General features: G+C 43.9%; 1 protein-coding gene across 5 annotated transcripts in view; it reads left to right on the top strand.

Moving 5' to 3' along the window:
• Positions 1–19,044, top strand: part of CARMIL1 (capping protein regulator and myosin 1 linker 1) — a 312,186-nt gene extending 293,142 nt beyond the window's left edge. Inside the window, exons 34-38 of one of the 5 annotated variants that reach the window (XM_077886138.1) lie at positions 4,216–4,297; positions 5,588–5,800; positions 8,658–8,798; positions 11,178–11,327; positions 17,988–19,044. In XM_077886138.1, coding sequence (XP_077742264.1) covers positions 4,216–4,297; positions 5,588–5,800; positions 8,658–8,798; positions 11,178–11,327; positions 17,988–18,124 — 723 coding nt within the window. In that variant the 3' untranslated portion in view covers positions 18,125–19,044. Of the gene's footprint in view, positions 1–4,215; positions 4,298–5,587; positions 5,801–8,657; positions 8,799–10,817; positions 10,843–11,177; positions 11,328–17,987 lie in introns of those variants that run through there. The other 4 variants (XM_077886139.1, XM_077886141.1, XM_077886142.1 and 1 more) reach the window with 4 other exon arrangements.
• The last annotated feature ends 7,948 nt before the right edge of the window (positions 19,045–26,992 follow it).

Below are 26,992 nucleotides of genomic sequence, written 5' to 3'. Positions count from 1 at the left end.
CAAAGTCCTGTTCATATTGCTATTTTGACTTTTTTTTGCATGGATCATGAATGTTCTGAATGGCATCTACAATGGTGAATCCTTCCCAGAAGGTTTTCAGTTGACTTTCCCAGATCCATCAGAGGATCACCATGTATGGCAGCTTTAGCCTTACAAAATGTATTTCCTAAGTAATAAGACTTGAAAGTTAAAATTACTCCTTGACCTACAAGCTGCAGAATGGATATTGTGTCAGCAGGCATGAAAACAACATCTCCATCAGAGCTCTTGGGTGACCAGGTGCATTGTCAATGAGCAGTAATTTTTTAAAAGGAGGTCTCCACAATAGACCTAAAATATTCAGTAAACCATGTTCTAAACAGATATCCTGTCATCCAGGCTTTGTTATTCCGTTTATAGAGCACAGGGAGAGTAGATCTAGCATTATTCTTAATGGCCCTAGGATTTTTGGAATGGTGACTGAGCATTCAAATCAACAGCTGCGTTAATCCCTAACGATAGCCAGCCTATCCTTTGAAGGCAGGCATTGACTTCTTTCTAGCTATAAAAGTCCTACATGGCATCTTCTTCCAACAGAAGCCTGTATGTCTACGCTGATAATCTGTATTCTACTGTAGCCACCTTCATTAATTCTCTCAGCTAGATCTTCTGGCGAACTTGCTGCAGCTTCTCCATTAGCACCTGCTGCTTCACCTTGCATTTTTTGGTTCTGGAGCTTCTTTTCAACCTCATGATCCACACTAGTAGCTTCAAACTTTCCTTCTGCAGATTCCTCACCTCTCTCAGCCTTCATGGAGCTTTAGAGATTCAAGGCCTGATTCTGGATGAAGCTTTGGCTTAAGGGTAGTTGTGCTGGTTTGATCTTCTGTTTGGACCCCTCAGACTTTCTCCATATCAGCAATAAGGCTGTTTCATTTTCTTATCATTCATGTGTTCACTGGAATAACACTTAATTTCCTTCAAGAACTTTTCCTTTGCATTCACAACCTGGGTAATTGTTTGCCACAAGAGACCTGGCTTTTAGCCTTTCTCAGCTTTCAATGTGCCTTCCTCACTAAGCTTTACCATCCCTAGCTTTTGATTTAAAGTGAGATGTGTAGCTCTTCCTTCACTTGAACACTTACTTAGAGGCTGTTGTCAGGTTATTATCTGGCCTGATTTCAATATTGTTGTGTCTCAGAAAATAAGAAGATCTGAGGAGAGGGAGAGAGATGGGGGAATGGCTGGTTGATGGAGCAATCAGAACATGGACAACATTTATTGATTAAGTTTACTGCCTTATGGGGCCATAAGTAAACATAGCACCCCAGAACAACTACAGTAGTAATATCACTGATCACAGATCACCATGACATATATAGCAATAATGGAAAAATTTGAAATATTGTTAAGAATTACCAAAATGTGACACAGGGATGTGAGGTGAGCAAATGCTGTTGGAACAAAGGTGGTGATAGACTTGCTCAGTGCAGTGATGCCACAAACCTTCAACCTGTGAAAACAAAAACAAAACAGTATCTGTAAAAGGCAGTAAAGCAAAGTGCAATAAAATGAGGTATACCCGTATTGAAAATTCAAACCAGTCAGGATTTTCTATCCGAATAATAAAATATTAGGAAAGGTTTTCAAAAATAAGTATAAGAAGGGTCACCTAGGCTCAGTGGGTTGTACGCCTGACTCTTGATTTTGGCTCAGGTCATGATCTCCGGGTTGTGGGATCAATCTCCCTGTTGGGCTCTGCACTGCATCTGGAGCCTGCTTGAGATTCCCCCTCTACCCACCCTCTGCCTCTTTCTTAAAAAAAGAAAAAAAAAAGACCCTTAAAATTAGTAAAAGAATATTTTCCTCTAAAATGACTGTATTCTTTATAAAAGTTAGCAACATAAGCCCCATTGGTCAGTATACTGTTGGTAAAATTTATGGTGTCTTCAATCTTCTCTTGAATAATTTTCTTTACACTATTCACATTTAATACGTGTATTTAAAAGAAAAGAACCAGGACGGAGCATCCGGGTGGCTCAGTCAGTTAAACGTCTGCCTTCTGCTCAGGTCATGATCCCAGGGTCCTGGGATTGAGCCCCACCCACATCAGGCTATCTGCTCAGCCAGAAGCTGCCTTCTCCCTCTCCTGCTCCCCCTGCTTGGGCTTCCTCTCTCTCTGTGTCAAATAAATTAATTAAATCTTAAAAAAAAAAAAAAAAGGAAAAAATCGTGAAAGTGAAGCTATGGCACTTCTCATTTTTTAACAAAGGAGAGTAAATAACAAGTACTGAATGCATAGAGGCCCTGTCTTCTAGGGCCACCTCCTCAGCTGCCTGCACTCAAAAACAATGGACCTTATAGTATTTTGTGTTAACTACCTCAGAAAGCTGGGAAGGAAAAAGAAAAACTATTCCTTGGGTTATATTTTTAATGCAGGCAAGCGAGGCGCCAAGGGTGCAAAGTGCAAGGAGGCATTGGCTCTCAGGTGCCCACCTGGTGCTGAAAGGCGATGTCTCCTTAAATCTGTGCACTGGCATCTTGCTTGACATAGTCTCATCCTGACCATGTTTGAATAGTCCACCTTCTTATCTGCATCTGAGCACAACTACACGTGCCTCTGCCTTCTAGAGGCTGTCGGATGCCAGGCCAAGTGTTGGTGAGGCCCTGCCTCTGAACTGCTCCCTCTGTCCATGGGCTTGGACACCCCCTGCTGGTCCAGGTGGGGACTTCCTGGCTGCAGCCCTGGCACGGGACTCCCTTTCCTTGGGATCACTTGTCTCTAGGAACATAGGAACACCAAACAGTGTGCCCATTCTAGCTGTAGAACTCATGTGCACATTTCTTCTCGGAGACCTGCTCAGCAGCCTCCCCTAAGGGAACTCCCAGAGTCTTGCTGAGAGAGCCCTGAGAATTGCTGCAGTGTATTTGCCCTCCCCGGGAGCTGCCACTCCTGGCTGGTATATGGCTGTGGCCAGTCAATAAATGTCATGCATAAGTCAGATCTCAGCTGTGTTTCAGATAACACCTCCTGTATCATCAAAACTAGTGGAAAGCTGGGAACTGGCACCAGATACATGCTTTTCTGGTTTGTCAGAAGCACAAGTATGAGTTGAGCAGGAAGGGACAGGCCGAAGGCCAGGCTGCCTTAGGAGTCATCAGCCTCCTGGTCTACCTGCCCACTGTCTTTATATTTCTAGACAGAAGGTGGATGTAGACAGTCCGTCTTTGTCAACAGAGTACTTAGATTTTATTAGGCAAACCCTTGATTTTTCATTTAGGATAACTTTTTGTATTTAAATGCCTCCCTCTTAGGTGGACTTTCTGCACTGCAAGGAAGAGGCCAAGTCCTAGCTTCCCTAGTTATCACTCCTTCCCTGAGATGATGGTGTCTAACCTTGCCCCCCTTTGCTGTCATAAACCCCTTCACCTGAAGCTTTTGGGTTTCTTTTTTTTTTTAATCTTATTTATTTATTTGAGAGAGCATGATTGGGATGAAGGGCAGAGGGAGAAGCAGACCCTGCTGAGCAGGGGGCCCGATGTGGGGCTCGATCCCAGGACCCCAGGATCATGACCTGAGCCAAAGGCAGATGCATAGCTGACTGAGCGACCCAAGCACCCTGCTCTGAGGTTTTTTAAATTAATTCTGGCCTGTTCGTCCATTGCCTCCTAAATGATAAATCTGTGTCTTGTGGTCTTGTGGTTCTGTCTCAGTGGCAACAAAGGCCCTGCCTATTACAGTCCCTTTTTACCTATCCTGTACATTGAAGTTGAAAAGGTTTCCACTGCTTTCAAATTTTGATTTTGGGAACTCAACTTGGAGAGACCATCCTGTCAACTCACAGAGCGTCAGTACCCTTGTTGCTTGGAGCATCAGGGGCTGCAGAGCCTCTATAGGTGTTCCACAAAAAAAGAAAACAAAAACAAAACACAGGAGACAGGAACGATCCCCAAGCTCACTGGCTTCCCCTGAGCCCATGTACCTGTCACCGGGGGGATCATTTTGGGGCATTGGCCACACTCCAGACCCCAGAACCCTGATTATAAACACAGAAAAGAACCTGTTCCTCCAAGCTCTGTCCCAGGAACAGGCACCCAGGGACACAGGGAGGTGGGACACAGTGTGACAACAGTAAAGGGGCCATTATTTGTTGACATTTATTTTCTGCTTTGTTTCTTTTCTTACATTTTAAATAAATATGCACTTTGCTGGGGCTGTGTGCTTGAATTTTCTAGAAGCTTGGGAATGATGCCATCTCTCAGGATTCCTCCAGCTTGGCCTTGGGCAGCACAGAACGTTTGGATGGAGGTGGTGCAGGTAAGACCATCACCCCCTAAGGAAGAACACTTTCCCTCCTGGTTCTGGAGTCACACATAGTTGACAGAAGAAAAATAGAAATGAGAGAGGAGAATGTGTTGTCAGCCTGCACCTAAAGGCCACATCCCTTCACCTGCTGCAGCTCCACCTCAGCGGCATCTCCCACTCCCAGAGCTGTGTGCCTGGAAGGGGCACCAGTTCCAATTTCCCAAAAGGAAGAAATGCCTCTGATAAGAGCTCTCAAACTGTGGACATCCGAGGAGTGGGGGAGGGGCATGTCTGATGTTAAAAATAAGCCACACATGGTAAGTAGAAGGTCCATTTGTTTGATATGAAGGAGTGTCCCTTCCTTTCAGCATGAATATTCAATATCCTTTGTCCCTCTGACTTTTTGGGTATGGTAAAGAATAAGACACTTTTGATGGGAACCAGAGGGTGGCTTACAAACTGTGCATCAGAAATCTCACTTTGCTGTTTGAAATTCCCGTGTTGTGCTGGAATGTCTTCCTGCAGGAAGAGTTGGAATGTAGCTCACATTTAACCCTCTTGCTTCATTCAGTTGTCTGCATGCTTAAGACAACAGCAGGGCAAGGGTGGGGCATGAGATTACATCCCTGAAGCCTTTGCCACAGTTCTTGCTAAATGGGAGGCTGTGGACGTCAGTGTACTCCCCTCACTGAGGACCCGCAGCCAGACCCCTGCCTGATGATGATTGTCCAGAACTGAGGCACCTACAGTTTTACGGTCATACCTGCCTGTATTCGTGCCAGATCGGAGAAAGATCTGAGTGCTTCAGATGCATTAAGCACTGTATCCTCTCCATATGTTAGTATGGACATGGACACGCTTGAACTTAAGGTTGCCATCTGTGGAGTAGTCAGGAATGATCAGAAGAGTAGCACTAAGTTCATTGATTTTCCACAAAGAGCTGTAGTCTTCCAACAGCGTGTTTAGATTCTACAAGCATGCTAGAACGACATGGTTCAGTTCTGAAATATCCATGGGGAGAAAAGACAGAACAGACAGACCAGAACTCTCCTAGCTCTAAATAATTTGTTTCTTTCACCTTTGATTTTTTTTAAAGATTTTATGTATTTATTCATGAGAGACACAGAGAGAGAGGCAGAGGGAGAAGCAGCCTCATCACAAGGAGCCTGATGCGGGACTTGATCCCAGGATCCCAGGATCACGCCCTGAGCCAAAGGCAGATGCTCAACCACTGAGCCACCCAGGTGCCCCTCACCTTTGAATGTTAAAATAAAGTGTGCTTTTTGTACCCATTTTCACTAGTGCCTAAGCTGCACCCAGGCATTCCAGAGAACCGCTTCATTTTGGGAACACCAGAAAAGAATGCCAAAGCAGAGCCCAAAGTGGATGTGGGCTCCAGGTCCCGGAGCTCGTCCAGCACACCCACCAGCCCGAAGCCCCTCCTGCAGTCCCCCAAACCCAGCCTGGCAGCGCGGCCCACCATCCCACAGAAACCAAGAACCACCTCACGGCCTGGTAAGGGTTGTGCTGGGCAGGGGCAGCCTGCAGGGCTAGCTGCATCAGGACCCCACAGACAGTTCCAGGAGCTGCTGGTGAACACGGCCACAGGAGGGGTCCCAGAAACTGGACAGTGGCTTCCAGAGGAACAAAGGCTGAAGGGTTTCATTATTTGACACCAAGGCGCGAGGACTCTGGGACTATCCCTGCATTCAGGCCCTGGGTTAGAGGGCCAAAGAGAAAACAGTCTTGTGTTAGGTTGGCCCATCTGCAGGGCTCAGTTGGGCTTTCTGAGAACTGTCTCCAGAGTCTACAGATGCTTCAGAAAAGGCCTTGCATGAGGGGTGGGCACCACGAATATTCTGTGAAAGATTTAGGGTTTAGAACAGGGCCTGGCAGACTATGGGCCTGTTTCTGTAAATAAAACGCTAGCAGCACACAGCCAAGCCATCTGTATACGTGTTGTCTCCAGCTGCTTTTGTGCTAATGTAGCAGAGCTGAGTTCTTTTGATGGAGGCCGTTTGACCTGCAAAGCCTGAAATGTGGACAGTTTAGCCTTTTACAGAAAAAGTTTTCTGACTCTTGTTTAGAAAAACTGATGATAGAAGAAACTTAAAAATATCAGAAATGGATTAGACACTGCCTTATTCTCTCCTGCAACTGGTATTTCATATCAGGTCCTTTTTTCTTTTCTTTTCTTTTCTTTTTTTTTTTAATTTTTAAAAGTTATTTGTTTGCCCCAGTGGTCTATTATAAGAATTTTTAGATAGATAATATAATAAACCCCATATCACCTCTTCACTTTATTCTCTTATAATAATTAGGCAAATAAGGGTAGATTATATACATATAGTCGGATTATGCTCATCACCATCATTACTGCTAATCTGAACTGAACACTTCACTCTGTGCCAGGTACTGTTGTAAGTGCTTAATGTGGATAAACCTCTAATCTTCCCACCACAGCTCTGTTCCCCAGATGCAGAATGTGAGGCCCAGAGACACTCAGTATGGCAAGTCCCACAGCTGGTGAGCAGCAGGCAGACACTAGGGCTCCCCCAGCTGTGGGGGTACCAGTCCCGCTGTCCTCCCCCACCATGGGTGTGCATACTAGAAAGTAAGACACGCGGCTCATCATGGTCATTCATCAACATGCAGAGGACTGGGTGGAAATGAGAAAAAAAGCAGTGTTGCATATACCCAAACTTATTCCACTTGTGGGTATTTCCCATTTTCCCTCAAACGTGTCTTTCATTCACCAAGCGGCCAGCTAGTTAAGCTTGCTGATCTCTATAGCCCATTGGTCCTTAAAGAAACCCAAAGCCCAGTCTCCAACTCACAGCTACAGAAGGACAGTGGAATCACGTCAAACCAAAGTTTGTTATGATGAGAAACATAAAACGTTTTGTTATGCGCACAAAATATTGTCGTAATAGAAAGAATGGGGAGAATGAAGGCAAAAAAACACTTGAAAATTTTTTTTCAATGAGTCAAAAGCAGGCTGGTATCTTCATCAGCAAGGTGTAGCTCTAGTCTGCTCTGCAGTAAAAGAATGGCTTTTTTTTTTTTAAAAGATTTTATGTATTTATTCATGAGACACACACACACACACAGAAAGAGAGGCAGAGACGCAGTCAGAGGGAGAAGCAGGCTCCATGCAGGGAGCCTGACATGGGACTCGATCCTGGGTCTCCAGGATCACGCCCTAGGCTGAAGGCGGCGCTAAAGCACCGGGCCACCTGGGCTGCCTGAGAATGACTCATAAAATGGACCTTGCTTGTAGAGTGCTTCGTCTCCCCCGTTGGAAATTCTTAATGTCAAACTATCTGGGTTCCCAATATTCTGTGGCATGGAGCTTCTGTTTTCAATTTATTTGTTAAATGTGTTCATTTGTTTCTTAGCACTTAGTATACCAAGATTTAAATGCACAAACTAGTTTGTTTTTATAGCACTTGAGAATTCAACAGACACTTTGAAATCCGTTCTCTCATTTCCTCTCCATGGCTCTGAGAGGTTGTCTGGGCAGGGAGAGCTCTATTGCGTCCTGTTCAGGTAGTGAAGCATGCAGGAGAGTTGAATTGGAAGTAGAAGGCTGAGGAGAACCTAACCAAAAATTATCTTCTCTGTACACACACACACAGACACACATGCCAAGTTCAAATAACTTCGCCAGCAACAGAGCAGAAGAAGGAGCACAATTTAGGAAATCCTTTCCTAAATCCTTTCCTAAAATGAAATAGAACAGCCTTTAGAATTAAGAAACTAGAGTTTTAATCATAGCCAATTTTGTCATCATTTCCTTCAACAGTTCATTTATTAATCTCTTCACCTATACAGTGATCACCAAAGTCCTTTTGGTTCTAAAAGTCAGTGATTCCAAGTTACTCGTGGTGTTCTCAGTATGTGTAGATAGGTACATGCACCCACATTCCATAGGAATATGTTTGTATGTATTTCATGACCACTTCACTGAATTCATCAGTAGGTAGAGGCAGGAGATCATAAATATTACATATTTGAAGAAAATCCAACAGCTTCTGTGTCTTTTGGTTGTGTGTCTTGAGGCAGAAGGAACATTGAGTTCACTTACAGTGTAATTTTCAAGTATCAGCTCATTAAAATTTTCTGCGTCTGTAAGATAAATTCACCTCTATCTGTGAGTTTTAGAGATTTTTCACCTTTCATGAGTTTTAATTATTTTTCCCCTACTGTTTGTAGATATTACTTGCGGGAACACAAAATTAAGTTTCAGCCAGAAAAATTCGATGATGCTTTTAAAAAATTATTGGCTGTTAGTATTTAAAGATTCACCTGGCTTATGTTTTAGGAATCCAGTTTGTGGAACAGTTTGATTCATGTGTTTGTGTCTCCCCAGAGGACATCCCAGACTCTCCATCCAGCCCCGGCTCCTCTAAAATTGCTCTTCTTCCACCTGTCCTGAAAAAAGTTCCTTCGGACAAGGAGAGAGATGGCCAGAGTAGCCCCCAGCCCAGTCCCAGGACATTTTCCCAGGAAGGTAAGAAATGTTTTCTTTATGTTCACTTTCTCCAAGGAGAGTTCTTTCAAGAGAAAGGAATTAATCTTGGACTTAACTAATATCTTAGAATTTAAATCAGCATCCCTTCGAATAAAATTTTGGAACCAGAGCAGTTTCCTCATTCAGAAACTTGATTCAACATTATTGATGACACTGGAGCTTAATAAAGGACCATACACAGAGATTGAAGGCATACTGGACACCCCAACCCAAGGTTTAACTTCTTTGTAATCACTAGGTGCTCCTGAACTGGCTCCCAGCAGGTAAGGAATGCCTTCAATATTTTGTGACTCATCTGGTGCTACTTACAGGCCTCTAGGTCCCCTTATTTACAAGAAAAGCTCGTACTGGTTGTAAATTACCATTGCTGTGGCTCACAAGCAGCCCTGCAGGCCCGAGAGACCTTTAGCTCCTTATGCTTGCTCCATCATGAGGTCAGACATTCCTTATTCTCATGGACTTTCAGGAAATCACTATACCCAGTTTGCTGCTTCTAATTTGCTGGGGTAGCAGCAGAGCAAGAATATCCTGGAACTTGGGTACCATCTCTCAGAATCAGATCAAGAGTGATCAGTAGAGGTGAGGTTTTTGGGGTGGGTTCAGCATCCACCGTTCCTTTCACCCACCTCCCTCATTCTGTCAAATACATCATTGACTTTTGGGTTCTGTACTTCATAAAAAGTAATATAATTGCCATCTCTAAGCCCCTGCCTATAAAGAAATTCCAGAGCCACACGAGTCATTACCCATGACCAGATGGCTTTTGTTATGGTTTCGGGCTGCTTTGTTTTATCTTAGATGTCTGATGCCTCAGAATTCTTAAACTTTTTGGCTCTGACATCTTCCTCCATTGGCATGTTTTCTTTTATTTTTTTCTTTTATTAATGGTAGTCTTGTGTCACAGTTAATAGAAAGTATTTCTTTTTTTTTTTTTTAATAGAAAGTATTTCTGAGTACTATCTTTGTGACTTGGGAGAGTAATAATAAAAAAATAAATTAAAAAATAATAATACTCCCTGCTTTCCCCTCTCCATTTTGCAGATTCATTTGGTGGGTATAAGCGTTGGCTTATAGCTTATTGGCTATCAGTAAAAGAAGATAGGGTTTTGACCAAAGCCGATAAACCACTCATGTCAAACAGACCAACTAAAGCCATGAAAGGTAGCTGGGGCCTCTAGTCCTCTTACATGGAATGAACAAATACAGGGCTTGGTGTTACAGCCACAGCCCTTGGAAGTCTTAGTGTAGAAAGAAGAACCTTCGGTGGTGTCCAGTCAGACTCACTCGAGCCAGTACATGTCCCTGGCAGCCCCTCCCCCACTCCTACCCTCTTTTTCCCTTCTTTCTGCAGCTGCCAACTTTGCAATCTTACTTGTAAGGACGTTTTGAAAATTGCTTGACATTTATGGAAAGTGATGTTTTTTAGATGCTCATGATTAAAACAAGGCTTCGAGGTACCCACCAGCCTCCTGAGCACAGGGAACATGGCGCACCTCCAGTTAAAATGGATGAACAACACTAGCATGCCCTTAACTGCTTTGGGAAGAATCAGGTGTTCTTTCCTGGGGAACTTATTTGCTCTTTAGACATTTCAGAGCTCTGGGGTAGATGTTTGGTTCCTCTTCTCACCCCTCACCCTGCAGAGAGCAGACGCTATGAGTGATTCATGCCCCATCTTTGTAGGTAGGGACTGGAGAGTTTGCATCTGGGATCCATAATAAGTTAACCACAGAGATCACTCTGGTGATGTCACCTCGTATTGAAATTGAACTGAAAATACACACGCAGTCTGAGAACAGTATGTAAACATCCAAGGTGATAGGAGTTCAACTTCAATTTATTTATCAGCTCACAGGCCTGCTGGCCCAGAAATGATAGCCACTTATGAGCCCTGTCTTTTTCATTAGAAAATGTTCCTGATGTGCTCATTCCTATTTTCTTGTGCATTATTCATGCTGGTTACTTCATTTCCTTGTTCTGTGCCTCCCTTTGGACTAGCGTGCCCAACTAATTTCTGAAACAGGTAAATTGCTATGATTCTTCTGGATTATTCCATAGTGAATGTGATTTTTGTTAACCCATCATAAAATCAAATTGGTAACCCAGGGGCCTTTTGTTAGCACCTTTTGGGGGCAGACTCGGAGCTCACCTCATTTTGCACCACATTTCCATAATGTTGGCTGTTGAATTCTGTAGATAATGGTGTATCTGTGTAGGACCAACGCTGTAGGTTCCTTACATCCTAAATGGGGTGGGTTCTCTGGTACTTTAATTTTTAGTATTAGTATTCTTTATATTAATGTCGGCACATTGATGTATTTGCTAATATAAAGGGTAAAACGAATCCCTTTTCCTCAGTAGTGCAAAGAGGAGATTATTACAAAAGACATTCAGATCATGACAGTGACAAGCCTTCCAGTGGAGGGAAAAGATCTTCAAAACTGTACTCCACCATTGCGGAAGAGGAAGTGAATGCAATTGGGCACAGGAAGTCACAGCCAACAAATGGTTAGAGCCTTCGATTATCATCCCTCACTGACCCAAAGCTTACAAACTGGCACTAACAAAAACAGACTTTAATTGAATAATGTCTATCCTACAACCGGCTCAGAGATTATTCATACAATTGCTTTTTTTTTTTTTTTTAATCAGAAATGGCAACAGGATGGTCCTTCCCTTCCTTTTGGGGCAAAAAGCATTGACTTAAAAATCTAAAATTACAAACTATCCTGATGCGAATCAAGTTACTTCTGAGTAGGGTGACTTGTCCTTTCAAATTTTTTGATCATGTAGGTTTATTTTTATATTTGGGATCATGCCTCCTGTCCTCTTTATCTCTCTACTCTTCTGTTAGATTTTAATTGGGATTGGATCAGAAATTCATAGAGTAACAGAGTTTCTACCTTTCGAGAGTATTGGCCTAACCATCTTACCTTACCCTCTTTCAGGCAAGGATCAGTAAAAAGCTAGACCTCACACCATGCCCACGATCTTCCATTGGACATTTGATGACCCTTTAGTGAGAAGGAGAAAGTACCAATTAACTTTTCAACCTCTAAGAATGGTTTATTCAGTTTTATAGCAGTTGCTCTCTGGCACCCATCTTCCATTTGATACTGTGGTAAACTCTGGTGTTCTGCTCAGGTGGAGATAGCCCCAGGAGACAAAAAAAGACAGATTTCAAATGGGCTTTCATCTCCATTGGGAAATGTTAGAGCAAGTGTAGCTGATTCAGAGACAAAACGTCTTTTTTGTGACTCAGTACTTATGATCTTGCTGGTTGATAACTTTTTATAAATTTGCCTTGAAAAATCTTTGAAAGGAAGTCTTAAAAGTATCATAAAAGAAAAGAAGGGAAAAAATATAAAATATTCTGATATATAAGATTCCTTTGAAGTACTTTTTCCCTTGAAACAGGGTACTTTTCTTCCTGTAAAACTCTGAGGGGTTAACATGTGAGTGTATTTAGACTCCCAGTGATTAAGGGCATGGCGTGGCCCAGTATTCAAGCTATAACCCCACGCCCTTCATGGCCTTCTAAGAAAGCACCCCAGATGGCAAGTCAGTGAAGTGATCTTATTGTAGGAATAACTTCTTTACTACAAGAGGATAAACTATTCTCAAACTTGAGCACTGTGTTACTGATAGTATATGTCTTATGACCCACCTTACAGCTTAACAACCCACTGACTTATGTACAGGGCCTCAAGTGAGAACTGTTGTCTTTGAGGACTTTCCTTGACAGAGGTTTAAAAACCAAAACAATGATAAAGCATCTACTGGTCCCCCCACAAGCAACAACCTTTGGAACCAACTTTCTTGGGCAATGCCGTTGGATGAGCCGTGTGCTCTGACTTGCTGAGTATCTGGCACACACTAGCTAGATGATGGAGTAGATTGGATGAAGTTAAGGACATGACCCACAGTGTAGGTCACATACAAACATTCTGTTTGGGCCAGGAGAAGCTTCTAAAGAATTCCTGAAACTAAATAATCTGTCAGCTATACTTCAGTTAAAAACTTAAATAAATAACAGTGATTCCATGGCCACTACTGCAGAATCCTGTTTGACCCTATAATAATAATAATAATAAAATACACTATGTCCCATTGCTTTTGTACTTAAAGTTTTATTGGAATGCACACACGTGCATGCGCATGGACTTTCTGTACGGTGGACTTTATAGACACAGGCTAACAATAACTCTCTACAAGGGATTTTCTCTGACATTTTCAAAAAAATCTCTTATCTTCAAGTGATAGAAAAATTACATAAACACCTCAGACATTTATTTTCTCAAGAGAGGCAGAGTTACTTTTAGAGTACATTAAGTCAGAAGTTCTGTCTCTATATTGTCTCTTTTGATAAAGTCACATAGATTTTTCTAGATTTGGGAAATTTGCATTTTGAACTATTGTATTGACTGACTTCTATCACTTGATTATTAACAAAGAACCTTGATGCGATGCAGTGTCACTTCTTCTGAGAAGCCACTGAAAGCGCCTCACACGACACTCAAGGAGACTGCCCCAGGACCACACTGATCCTGCAGGAAGGCTTTGAGATAGAGTCAAAGGAGGTTGAAGACAGGGATAAGCCAAACCATAGGAAGGCAAGAAATTCTGTGCCTCTCGCAGGTTTTTCCATGACCTCCTCTCTGGTTTACAATCCCCATTGTGTTGGGCTTGCATCAAAGTTCGATGGAAGTCAACAGGACCATCTTGTATTTGCTTTTCTACCTTGATTTCTTTAAATACTGACAGGAACCAAAAAAGCCATTTTACAGGAGCTTCAATTAAAGTAAATTTATGTAAAAGATTTTCATTTTGTTTTGTTAGTGCCGATTCCTGCAGTTGCCTGTCTTCATTCTTGAGAACTGCAAAGCAGTCTGCTTTCTGAATAGTTAGTTCCTGGTTAACAAATGGCATTTTGTGCAGAGCAATTCTGTTACACCATGCTGTGTCCTTTCCTTTGGATCTTTTATGAGCAGCTTCATTTATGCTAAAACAGCTTTCTTCTTTCCCTAAATCGTGTATCCATGTAACAAACAGAGGCTATTGTTCTCAAAGCATGCTGCATATTTTTATCATGATTACTGTTTTAATTGTGTGGCTCTGTTAGTATGCACAGGTACAATGCTTACTTTCTTTTCCTGGAAATATCTGTAACTTTGGAATTTCCTGTGCTTTCCTGTCGTGCATTTCATTATAAGCTGTGATGTTTTCATTAGAGTATGTCCTATTTTCTGGGAAAAAAAATTGTTGATTTTGTCTTTGTGTGTATCATGATGTATCCTGTTCATTCAGCCCATCTTCTAAGATTCCTTTTATATGTCACTTGATTCTTATATAATCCAACCAGTAGCCAACCAATATGTTGGCCATGGCTTTTGGTAAGCTGGTGCTCCATTCTACTTTTTTTTTTTCACCAGAACTGGGTTCTACTACCCTTATATAAGTTCTTGAAAAGAAATTTATCAATTTTCAGCTGTTTGGGCTCCTACCAGAAAGTATATAAAAAAAAAACAGAGCCAGCTATCAAATGTTATTTTTAAGGTCATCATGTTTTCCTCCTGGGAAATATGAATGTCAGTGGAGCTTAAAATGGAAAAAAAGCTCCAATTTTCAAATGCATCTCTCATTCTGAATTTATATGCACATTTTGGAAGCTTTAAAATTAGCACATGTCTATACACATAAATATTTGCATGTGTGATATATACAAAGTCAAATCATCTTTAAGAATGACAGATTTCATGTTTGAGCCTCTCTGTACTAGGCATTGGCAGTGTAGGTGAGGTGTGAATATACGCAAAGTGTTTGTGTTGAATAAATTACCTGTTCACTTACTCGGGTATTTTTTATAATTTTAATGGTACGTGGCATAGCAAGAAACACTTGTATAGACACACACACACACACACAGCTCCCCCAGCATGTTAACTGTACAGATACTTGCATTAGAGAAGTGTAGTAAAACAATCTGATTTTTTTTTAATCCTGCATAAAGTCAAGCATTAACTCAGACTGTGTAGGAGAAGGTTCATCTGAATTAGTAAAAAGCCTGGATTTTCTAAATATTTTAAAATAATTTCTAGAGTTTTAAGTTTCAAGCAGACATAATCTTATTTGGAGTATTCATTAGTGGAAGCTTGACCAAACCTACCTCAATAAAATTGTAATTAGCATCCTATTTATATGTAATCAAATCGATGCTGCCTAAGGACTGGAAAACAAACTTGACAAAGAGCATTCTCCCTACAAAGTTGTCTGCACCAGTGATTTGGACTAATGAGAAGGCGAGAGGCTCTGAGAGTGCATTGGCTACTTGTCTGATTTTCGTTCCCTGATATCACCTGCTTGCTCTTCTTGTCCATTCGTTGACCTCCCTGCCATGTAAGGAAATGCCAGCCCGCTGCTTGTCTCATGATCACATTCACAAATGGTAGAGTTTAATCAATGAAAGTGAATATTTTGAGAATGAATTATTTTAAGATATTTTATTTGAGAGAGAGCAAGCATGAGTGGGAGGAGGGGCAGGGAGCCTGATGCCAGACTCCATCCCAAGACCCTGAGATCCTGACCTCAGCCAAAGGCAAACACTTAACCAATCGAGCCACCCAGGAGACCCTAAAATGAATTTTTAAATAGAGTCACTGCCTTAGTGAATTGCTTTTGTCAGGCCTCTAGAAAGACCATGTTGTTATTCCTCTCAGTGACCATAGTGGACAGATTAAAATTTATGCCTTCATGACTGGTATTAGGTCTGTGTCACCAACCTAAAATCCAACCTGTTAACTTATTAATGTTTGCTGTGTCCTTGCCACGTCCTCCACCCCCACCCCTGCCCCCCAGCCCTGGAGGACTCAGAATCAGTGTCACTTGAATGTGGATTGAAGGACAGTCTGCTTTCTGCAGGGAGATTCCTATGTAGGATCTCTCTGAATTTCAGTACTCTGCACTCCAGTGACCTTGGTCGGTTTTTACCTGTGACATAACCATTGTGGATAGCATGAATTTCTCCATTTTTAGAGAGGACACTGATGTCACAGACATGAATTAGGCCTGGGATTTTGAGGAAACTAAACCACTGGGAGGGATGAAAAGCTTTTTAATCTAAGAATTAGAGGAAATAATGTTTGCTCTGAAGACAAATAAGCAGTGTATCACCATGTTTATTTCTTCTTTTGAACCTAGAATGTTGGAAATTTATTTTTGAGTCACTTGATACACAAGAACAATTCATTTTGGTTTTAAAAGGGAATGAAGAGAATTTTCTAGCATGATGTTCCTAGTAATGCTCTATTTTGGGGTCAGATTATTGCAGTGTCTTCGAGATGAAGATAAAAATTTGCTCTACTTTCTCCTGTTCATAGCACATGCAGAAGCTGAAAAGTTAGAGGACTCTGTGTATTACTATCAAATTGATTTTGTGATAAAGGACAAGCTATATACAGAAAATTATTTACCTTTTGCCCCAAACTGAGTTGTTGACAGCTCTCAAAGGAAATTTTTTTTTTACACAATACAAACTAAAGAATAAAATCAGTTGTGATATTTATTTATCACTTTTCCCTTCCATCTGAGAATTTACTCAAAAGTGTTGGGTAAAAAGAGGTCAAATTTTTAAAAAATACTTATTTTTATGATGAGATTTGAAAGGTTTATCCTTTTCAGAATACTGGATAATTCCACTTTAATTTAATTAACCAAATTTAAATTTTGATTGTCTAGAGATCAGAATCTGGCCCTGACAACCATATTTGCAAGGGAAGTACTTTATTATATTTGTGTTTTGACTATTAGGTTTCAGGAGCTTTTACTTCCTGAAATACTCTTTAGTGAATTAAGCATTTAAATAGCTAGTTCCTGGCAAGATGAATTTTTAGCATAATGCTAAAATCAGGCTGATGAGAAGCATCAGATGAATCCTGTTACTCTCCAGGCCTGTTCCTGGTTGGATCGTTTGAACTTCTGAGTGATAAGGAAGCTTTTTCTTCTTTTAAGCAATACACATGGGGGGTATGGTATTTTTAGCTTAAGTGGTATCTGTACAATAGGCTTGGTGAGTAATATGTAATAACCCTTACTAGCCTTGAGGTATATGGTACCAGTGAAGCTGAGTTCTAGTTGTAAAGAACATGGTCTTTGAAGAGAAAGATTCAGTTTACTTTTTATTTTAAGATTTTACTTACTTATTTTAGCCCACTAGCAGTGGGACAGGTGGAGGGAGAGGGAGAGAGAATCTCCAGCAGACTCAGTTAAGCACAGAGCCCGATGCAGGGCTCCATCTTAGGACTCTGAGATCATGATCAGCCAAGACTAAGAGTCAGATGCTCAACCGACTGAGCTGCCCAGGTGACCCAAGAGAGAGATCCAGTTTAAATCCAGATTCCAAGTTTTACAAAACCTCCCTTCCAGAGTAGTTGGGAGGAGTAGCAATCATACAGCAGAGTGTGCCTGACATGACAGATACCGAAGGCTCAGTTCCACTAATTATCCTCCCATCATCACTTTGTAAAGCCACAGGGGATCCTTCACATTTATGTGTGATCAGAGCAGGCAGCAGGACTGGCAACTTCTATTATCCGGAGCCTAGTTCCAAATTGACTCTACCATCAGCAGGATTCATTCCTTTTTCACAAGACTTTAAATTCTTCATTTCCTAGAGAGTAAAACCGATGCTTGCTGAGGCTCAGAAAGGCCTGAGCACAATTGCTGGGCCCTTCCTCCCATCCTGGCCCCAAAGCAGAGGCAGCCAACTCTAGATGGTGGCAGAAGGCATCAAGTAGGACATCTGTCCCGCTGCAACTCTGCCAGGCTGTCTGTCCTGTTCTCTCGGCTGCACCAGGGGTGGCGGGGCGTGCAGGGTCAGAGGTCCCCTTCTTTCCCCCACCCTCACCCCAGATTCTCAACCACAGCTATGACAGGTTTGTCCTCTCATAGACTGGGGTCTCTATGTTCTCTTGTTTTACTTCGTTTCCGTTTTTGTTGGTCTGTTCTTAATTTTCATCTCAAGTCTCTAAACATAGTTGGTAAGCTGTGTGTGCCTGAGTCCTGTGAGCCCTCCCACCTGTCGGGGCCCCCACATCTCACCCCATCACTGGTCAGACCACTGATTGTACTGTGTGTATTGACCCTAATGAGGTCCTTCTCTTTCTGTTTCAGTTTCAAGGAGAAGCTGGGGCCAGCAGGCCCAGGAGTACCAAGAGCAAAAGCCATGGTCCTCCAGTAAAGATGGCCACCAAGGCAGCAAGTCTAGTGACTCTGGGGAAGAAGCAGAAAAAGAGTTTATTTTTGTGTAAAGGTCCCTGTGCAGAATTCTGATTGCGCAGGGTGCTCTGTTAGCCATTAGAGAGGAATCGAGGACAACACCTCTTCCTACTTCCGACGCTCTTCTCTTGGTGCTTTTTTCTTTTCTTTCACCTTCTTTCTTTACTGACTTTTTGAAAACTGAAACAGACCCATTTGGGGCAGGGAAGGGGATCAAAACACATTTGTTTGGTCTTCTCCTCACCCATGGCATTTGATTTTGAAGCATTCCTTCACATGCCTTCAGTGAATGCCAGCAATTATCCATGGGCTGTACTTGAATTTTCTCTGAGGCAGCTAAAGTTTGCCCTGCAAGATGAGTTTTTGGAGGTAAACAAAGTAACTGGATACATACACAGGTAACACCACCGGCTGACAGTGGGGTACTGCTGCAGGTACCCATGTCAAATCTGCACTTGACTCAATAGAGCAATTTATTCTTGATGTATGCAATTGCACAGTGTAAGTATATTAACAAAGCACACTAATAAATAATTTGTATAAATTATATATATTAGATCTCGGCTATGGTTTTTACATTCTCCCATGGGGAACTTCTTCCTTCCTGATGTGGAATTGTAAATTTAAATTTGGTCGGTGTGACCTTTGCAGTATCATCAAGAAGCACAGTTGAACACAGAGAGAGGCCCATGGCTGATCCTACCATGTGCCTGGGTGAATGTACATAGTTGATTGGAATGAAGTTTTATGAATATTCGTGATTTTTGAAGCCTTTAATTTCTGTCTGCATATTAGCTTTTAATGTATGATTTTAACAAAGAATACTTTGACACCTGTAAAAATCAAAACACTACTCTTTTTAAGACATTTCACAAATATTCACTTACATTACAGGCTGAGGTATTTTATTCATATGTATATTTATACCAATAAAATGATTTTACAAGTGGAATTTTGACCTTCTCTGGTTACTTTTTCAAGTGAGGATTGGCTTTGTGGTGGTAAACTTTTGTTTCCAAAATCCTGATCACAGATGCCAGATAACCAAACTTCTTATACTCGAAGTAAATGTAGCTTGCTAATCCATTGCTTGCTCTCACCTTTAGGGAAAAACATGAAATTAATAAAAAATTTATATTTTGAGTTTGATCCACTTCCCATTACCTCAAATCAAGGGTCATGCAAGGGGTACAAGCATGAACGATAAATGTTTTGAAATCACAAGCAGTGTGGTTGACTGTTGGCAAGAAGAATCATACCAGTCGGGGCATGTGTGACATGACTGTCCTCCACCCCACACACACATACACACCTGGCATAGACTGAGTGCCAGGAAATGTGGTTTCCTGCCATTGCATGAGATTCTGTGCAGACAGATAAAAAAGATTGTTTCTTCCAAATGCAGCCCTGCTGTCATAGATCCCATAGGAAAAGACACCTCTAATGGCTATCAAAGTAGGAAAAACAGGATAAAGATAAGCCTCCATGAGCCAACGGCCGTACACAGCATGATGGAGCCTACACTCGTGGTCAACAGATTACAGTGGGAAGGGGGAGTCTATTCTGTCTGTGATGCTCAGGAGGCCTCAGGGGAGGTGATATTTGCACAGGGCCTTGAAGTAACACCTTCCTCAATACAGGGACTTTGATTCATAGTAATGTCCCCCATAAATACACGATATGACCCATGTTAGACCAGATGCAGTCGTGGGGAGATAAAGCGCAGAATTCTGGTTCATCGTAGAGCAAACAAGATCACATTCACCTGGAATAGTATCTGGTAAAGACCACACCTGAAATCTCTCTCTGGATTTCGGCACAGGAGCTGAACAGGGAGAAGGCCAGGTAGTGGCCGGCCTTGGTGCTGTATTAGGCGATGGAACTCAACTTGTATGCAAATAGGAGCCATTGCAGATTTGTAAGCAATAATGAAAGATCTGGAGTATATACAGATACAGCCTATGGACCAGGGAGGCAGGCAATTAGCAAGAATCCTTCATTTCCCCTCACGATGATGGTCAGGAGATACCTTTTGAGATGCTGGTTCAAGAGAAAATGATGGGGGGCAGGGGTGACTGCCTCCACCTGCTACACCTGCCGACCCACACCTATAGGGCCACCACAGTGCTCGTGCCAAAGCCACGACACCCTCACTCCTGGGCTTCTACCGGGCATCCGGTGCTCTAGGACCTTCCACTGGTCTGACTGGGACTTACTCAGACCAGGATTTACTCAAGCTCTTTTTACCCAAGTCTCCTTTCCCGTCGCCTTCCACAAGTGGTCAGTCAGCATCATTGCCTGCTGCTCCCTCCACATTCATCCTTCACAGACATTTCCCCAATAATAAATCTCTGCGGTCTAATCCCACCTTGGCCTCTGCTTGCTGGAGAACCTGAACACCCACACTCCTCTGCACCCCGTGTCCCCCAGCCAAGTTCAAGAACACAAGATGTGTACCTGCTGAGCTGAAGGCCAGTGTGTTTTCCTCAAAGGCTGTGGGCTTTTGTGTTTGTTTTGTGAATATATTAGAATTTTTGTCTTAGTCCCGTCAGGCTGTTATAACAAAAGGCCCATAGACTGAGTGGCTTAAGCAACAAACGTTTATTTCTCACTGCCCTGGAGGCCAGAAAACGAAGATCAAGATGCTGATAGATTCAGTGTCTGGTGACCTCCTGCCTCCTTGTTCACAAAGGGCTATCTTCCCACCGTGTCCTCACATGGTGGAAGGGACAAGGGAGGTCTTTGGTGTCTCTTTTTTAAAGGCAGGAATCCCATTCATGAGGGTATCACCCTTATGACCTAATCACCATTCCTATGTGCCCCCCCCCCTCCAAATATCATCACATTAGGGGGGTAGGGCTTCAGCATAAGAATTTGGTGAAGATATAAACATTCAGTTTGTAGCAATTTATTACATATCTCTAAAAGAAAGATACCTTCAAGGAAGAGAGTAGACTGATTTCTCAGGTCCTCTAGGACTTGGCAATCCACCCACATCTTGATTCACATGCTGTAGAAGTGAAGGGAGCTGTGCCTGAATTCAGGGCCCAGGGAAGCTAAGTGCTGAGACCACGAGAGAGGAGACCGGGAGCTGCGTGTCCCAAAACCCACTGGGATGGCCAGATGGCCAGGGGCCTGAGTATGGAGAGGGCCAGAGCCTCCCAGATAATCCTAACACAGAAGCAGAACGACTCCTAAGAGGGGAATCTTCCCACTAAGCCACATTACAATGATGATGTTCCTGCCTGTGCCATGCACAAGCCTGGAACTAACAATGAGGCTCATTCACAGTCCATCTCAGGAACGCCAGGCAGGGGCCGAATCATCCAGGAATCACCTCTGCTTGTTGGGCGGACATGCGGCTGGATTGTGCAGGACCACCTTGCAATGTTACTTTTCCTTAGTTTCACATCCGTCATTTGGGGTCTACCTTGCATGTGGCATTGGCCAGCAATTGTCAGGCATGTGTCAGGTGTTGGAGAGGAGTCAAAGTGCAAAAAATAAATAAATAAATAAATAAATAAATAAATAAATAAATAAATAAATAATAAATAAACAAACAAAAAACAAAAAAACCTGGCTACTGAAAATACAGGAAGAGAATCATTGAGCCCTGGTTTATTAGGACAGGGAGAAACACCGGCAGGACTAAAGCCTCCCTCAAGCCTCTGCCACCCGGTGCTGGCTCACCTCCCACCTGAGCTCGCAATTGTCGACCACCCTTCTTAACACCCTGATTGCAAAAAAGATTTTCCCAGAGAAAATCATCATGCAAACTCGAAGGGAAAACAAATGATACCTTTTCTTTTGAAAAGATGTAAGAATGAAAAGTCACAACAGAAAATCCCAGGAGGCGGGACACCTCGGTGGCTGTATGGTTGAGCATCAGCCTTTGACTCAAGTTGTGATCCTGGGGTCCTGGGACCCCGTAGGGAGCCCGCTTCTCCCTCTGCCTATGTCTCTGCCTCTCTCTCTGTATCTCTCATGAATAAATAAATAAGATCTTTAAAAAAGAAATAAGAAAGAAAATCCAAGGCAGGGGAACCCTGATTTTTCAATCAAGAAATTGCAGCTGTCCTCAGTCCCACGTGTGACAATCCTAAATGGAGATGGTCTTGAAACAATGCTTTAACATTTGTCACTTGCTAGAGTGAGAGCAGCACCCAAGAGGGACCCCACAGTGAGGGGACCCTGTGGTGCCTTCCTTCTTGCCCTGTCCCTCTTTGTTCTTAAGGCAGAGCAGGAGCCTGGCCAGTGCCCCATACAGCTTTTCTGGGGAGCACAGTGGAAGGCCCAGGAGGCTGACCCATTTTTCCACCTGCTTACAAGCTGCAAAGGGAGGAACAGAGCTTTTGGACCCTCACTGTGGTTCCTGCTACCTTCAGGGTCCTGCTCTGCCTTAGGACATGCTCCAAATAGACCCCCACACTCCCAACTCGGACTTCCTGAGCCCAGAGCCCAAGTCCATTCCCAGACTGCTAAAAACAGAGGCACCCAGGAGGTTGCAAAGAAAGGATGCAGTTTTCTTCTCTTTCTGGTGCCTTAGTTTTTCATGTGTGTCTCCTGCATGTGGACGGGATAAAGTGGAGATCTAATTCAAAGCAGGCTGTGAGGCTCCTGGCGGTCTCCCAGCCTCCTCCTGGCACAGGCCGGGTACTGGGCAAGCTGTCTGCTCAGTGAGCTGCGTGGTGTGCACACCCAGCCCACTCACACACAAAGCGAGGGCAGGATGGAGCCGCTGCACCTGCACAGGCCATAAAGCTCCCCTGCTGCAGCCATAATTCACTCCAGCTGGGATCTACACTTGTTTGTCTCACTCCGACCATGGACGAGCAGCAAATGTGCTTCTGTGAGTTGGTCAGCGTGGGCTGGAGCCGGGGGGTGCTGGAGGGTCTGGAATGTGGGTCACCGCCCGCCACCATCACCAGAATTGCCAAGGTCCATGGTCCCATAGAACAGAGCATTTGAGACCTACAAACTGTGTCTCAGATTTCTTTGCTCCTCACAAATAAATTTGACTCTTTTTTAAAAAAAAACTATTTGATTTATTCATGAGAGACACAGAGAGAGAGGCAGAGACACAGGCAGAGGGAGAAGCAGGCTCCCTGCGGGGAGCCCGATGCAGGACTCAATCCCAGGATCCTGGGATCGCGACCTGAGCCAAAGGCAGATGCTCAGCCGCTGAGCCACCCAAGTGCCCCAATAAATTTGACTCTTAAAGACTTAGAATAAAAGCTCAAACTTCAGTGTAAAGCATAATCTTTGAGGCTGGCATGGACACAGGGTGCATGGTCTCAGCTGTAGTCAGAAATGAGAAGCGAGATGGTTTCCTGCCTCAAAGTGAGCAGCAGGAGGGCTTTGTCTTCCAAGAGAGAGCCTAGGAGGCCAATATATGTTTTTTTAATGGAGACATAATTGACAAATTATATTAGCTTCAGGTGTACAATATGATTTGCTAACGGTATATATTGCAAAATGATATACACACAGTAAGTCTAGGAAACATCTGTCCCCACACATAGTCACAAAAGACTTTTTTCTTGTGATGAGAACTTTCAAGGTTTAGTCTTAAAAACTTTATATTTGCAAGACAGTATTATTAACTGCAGTCACCATGCTGTGCATGACACCCTCATGATTTATTTTATTTTATTACTGGAAGTTTGTATCTTTTGACCCGTTTCACCCATTTTGCTCACCTTCCACCCCTTACCTCTGGCAACCACCAATCTGTTCCCTGTGTCCAAGAGTCTGGGTTTTTGGTTGGTTTGGTTGGTTGGTTTTTGTTTCTTTGATTTCACATGTGAGATTACACAGTATTTGTCTTCATTTGACCTGTCACTTAGTATAACATCAGCAAAGTCTGCTCATGTTATGGCAAACGGCGACATCTCATTCTTTTTTTATGACCTAATAGGTTTTATATTCAGGCATGGTGAGGTCTATAGATCAGGAGACACCTGCCATTGCAAAGGTAGCTGGTTACTCACAGTGGGGAGGACACCACGCCTCACAGGCCACACAGGAGGCACCGTGCTCAGTCAGGAGGCAGAAGAAAGAAGGGAGAACATGGGCAAGAGCCTGTACAGGAATTTCCACGAGAAGGAAGAGACAAGGCACGGTAAGCAGTGTAGGACTGGCTGGTTTGAATCATCTTGGTGGGTTCTGGAATATTGTGGCTGTCCTGTGTTGTCTGGTACCTGGCCTAGGTGTGATTAGGGCAGGGGCACAGTGGCCCTGAGTGTGAGAGCCCACGAAAGAGGTGGGCAGGCGCATGAGTGGGCACCCGATTGGCTTGTTTGCACATGAAAAGCACGCTCCCAGGTGAACTGTTTCCTATCTCTGGGAACTGGCAGCCCTGGGAGGGGCGTCCTTCCAGTCTCAGCAAGGAACCAGATGTCAAAGCACAAGAATTACAGAAGATAAAGGCCCCAGAGGATTCCTGGTTGGAGGGATGGTACACTCTGGGGACAGCCTGCCTGCAGCCCCAGAACAAACCGATCTTCCCTCAGCACACAGCTGAGCTACGGTGGACACCCCAGCCTACACAGCTGGGCCGAATGTTTGCATGAGAATAGGCCTTTGGGCACCTTCCAGGACCCTGACCTCTCCCCGCCCCCACCCCCACCCATCCTCCTGCTGGGCCCTTGGGTCTTCTGGTCCAGAAGGGGCTGGCCCCAAGGGGACTTGGGGGTTGGCTGGGTTATCCAAGCACAAAAAGCAATCACTTCAGTCTTGTTAAAGCAGTGCCAGTTCTAGGAGGATCTCTGGGCTGACAGCACGTCCTGAAGTAGCTCCCTAAACTGCTCCAACCATTGAATAACTTAAAAAAAAAAAAAAAAAAAAAAGTCTATGTCACTAATGAGTTCAGTTGAAGGAGGGAGGAGGAGATTACCAAAGTCCCAGCAGCATGAATTAGATTGATTCTTCTGAGAAAGGGTGAGAGGAAGAATCTTCCATCTCACTAAATCCGATTTTATTTAGTTGAACACTGACCAGAAGTTAGCTCTCCAACTGCTCGTGAGAAGCAAACAAAGCAAGACCCCGAGGTGAAGGCAGGGATGTCAGGACCACTCAGACAGCTGGCATGCTCCCTGTGGTTAGCACTGATGCTAAAGGATCCACTGTGGCAGGGACGGTGACAGTAAGGGCCCCGTGTACCACAAGGGTCTCTTGCCGATTTTATGCCTTTTAAAAAAAGATTTTATTTATTCATTCATTGAGAGACATAGAGAGGCAGAGACACAGGCAGAGGGAGAAGCAGGCTCCCTGCGGGCAGCCTGATGTGGGGACTCGATCCCTGGACCCTGGGATCACGCCCTGAGCCCAAGGCAGACACTCAACCACTGAGCCACCCAGACATCCCACTCCCACTGCTTTTGAAACACCAGGTGTTGGGACTGCAGGGAGCAGGGCTCGGTGCTTGGCAAGGCTGGGGCCAACGTCACCACAGCGTGGTGCCTTGTAGAATGTGAAGGAAGGACGTGATGTGCCTGTTGCCTGCTTCTCTTCCCCAGGGGGGCCCAGACTAGATGAAGACTCATCAGGCACCCAGAGACTGGAGGGGCTGCCAGCCCCCAGTGAAAGCCTCAGGCACAGTGTTTCCAAGTCCAGCCTACTGCCCTGGGTCCCCAAATCATCAGCCTTGGAACCTGGCTGCATAGCACATTCGCTCCCCTCTTTCTCTGACTCCCAACATCTACGACACAAGTCAGGCATCTGGCCAACCATCATGGTTTCTCATCTAGTTACCTTGTTCAATGTTTGTTGAGCAACTGTTATGTATCGGGAAATGGTCCAGGTGCTGGTCTGCAAAATTCCCATCATCTGACTCATGTAGCTTTGAACTCAGGGAGCCAAGGGTCTAAAAAAAGAGACAGAAAATAAAGTGATGAACAAATGATGTCATTTCACAGAATGAGTGCTCTCCACGTGGCAAGGAGATAGGCAGGGATGGCAGGAGGTGACTATTTTATCCCAATAATATGGTTTCCTATTAACTTATGCTCCCCCACTGTGGTGGGTGTTGGGAGGAACCAGACCTCAGTTCTGGGAGAAGAGGTTTACTGCATCAGCTGCCACTAGTCACCTTCCCCAAGGTCATGCCCCCACCCCTGGCGGCTGGACAATGCCTGAGTAAGAGGTCCCAGTTGTTGACCCCCAGCGAGGACAGCTGTGGAAGGTCATCCCACATCCAGAACCCTCTAGAGCATCGTAGCTCCACTTTGCCCTCTGCCCAGTCCCGATCCTTCCTTCCTTTCTATAGGTGTTGATCCCAAGAGCTCGTTCCAATAACCCTCTTACACAACACTGTCTTGCTCAGAGTTGGCTTTCTGGTGAACCAGTTGGCATCAACTTTGAACAAACTGAATTTAAAATATTTCAATTTAAAAGTAGGTATGTTGAACTTATTTAATGGGACATATTTATAGTTCATATCAGTAGGCTTCATGGAGATTCTAAGACCCCCTGGGACTACAAACCCAGCTGCCCTCCCCCTGCAAACACAGCATCCCACCCTGTTCTGCAGGAGGATGTGGGGGAGCAAGAGCCCGCTCTTCTCCATCAGCCTCTTGGCATTTCCTGGCCTGAGGGATGATGCCTTCTGGGGAGCAGGTCTGCCCTGGTGGCCTGTTTAGGAGAGCAAACTAGTTTTCCATTAGCAGAAGCTGCAGAAGTTGGGTTCTGGAAACATCCAGGAGTTCCCCTTCCAGCTTCTCCCTGGTGATGCTGCCACTTCTTCTGACCACTGCAGGAGAAATGGGCCGTGATCTCTTCATTAACAAATGTTTACACATCTGCCACATGCCCAGCACCGGGCTGTGAACATTCCCTCTCCTTGGAAACCGCACCTGGTCCAGCCCTACCAGAGAGCCGCCCCACCTGGGGGCCGCCCCGGA

This window comes from Canis aureus, chromosome 37, assembly GCF_053574225.1.
Source record: "Canis aureus isolate CA01 chromosome 37, VMU_Caureus_v.1.0, whole genome shotgun sequence".
In the NCBI taxonomy this organism is placed as follows: domain Eukaryota; kingdom Metazoa; phylum Chordata; class Mammalia; order Carnivora; family Canidae; genus Canis; species Canis aureus.
Note: the sequence above shows the minus strand (reverse complement) of the source record. Positions and strands in the feature narration are given on the sequence as shown.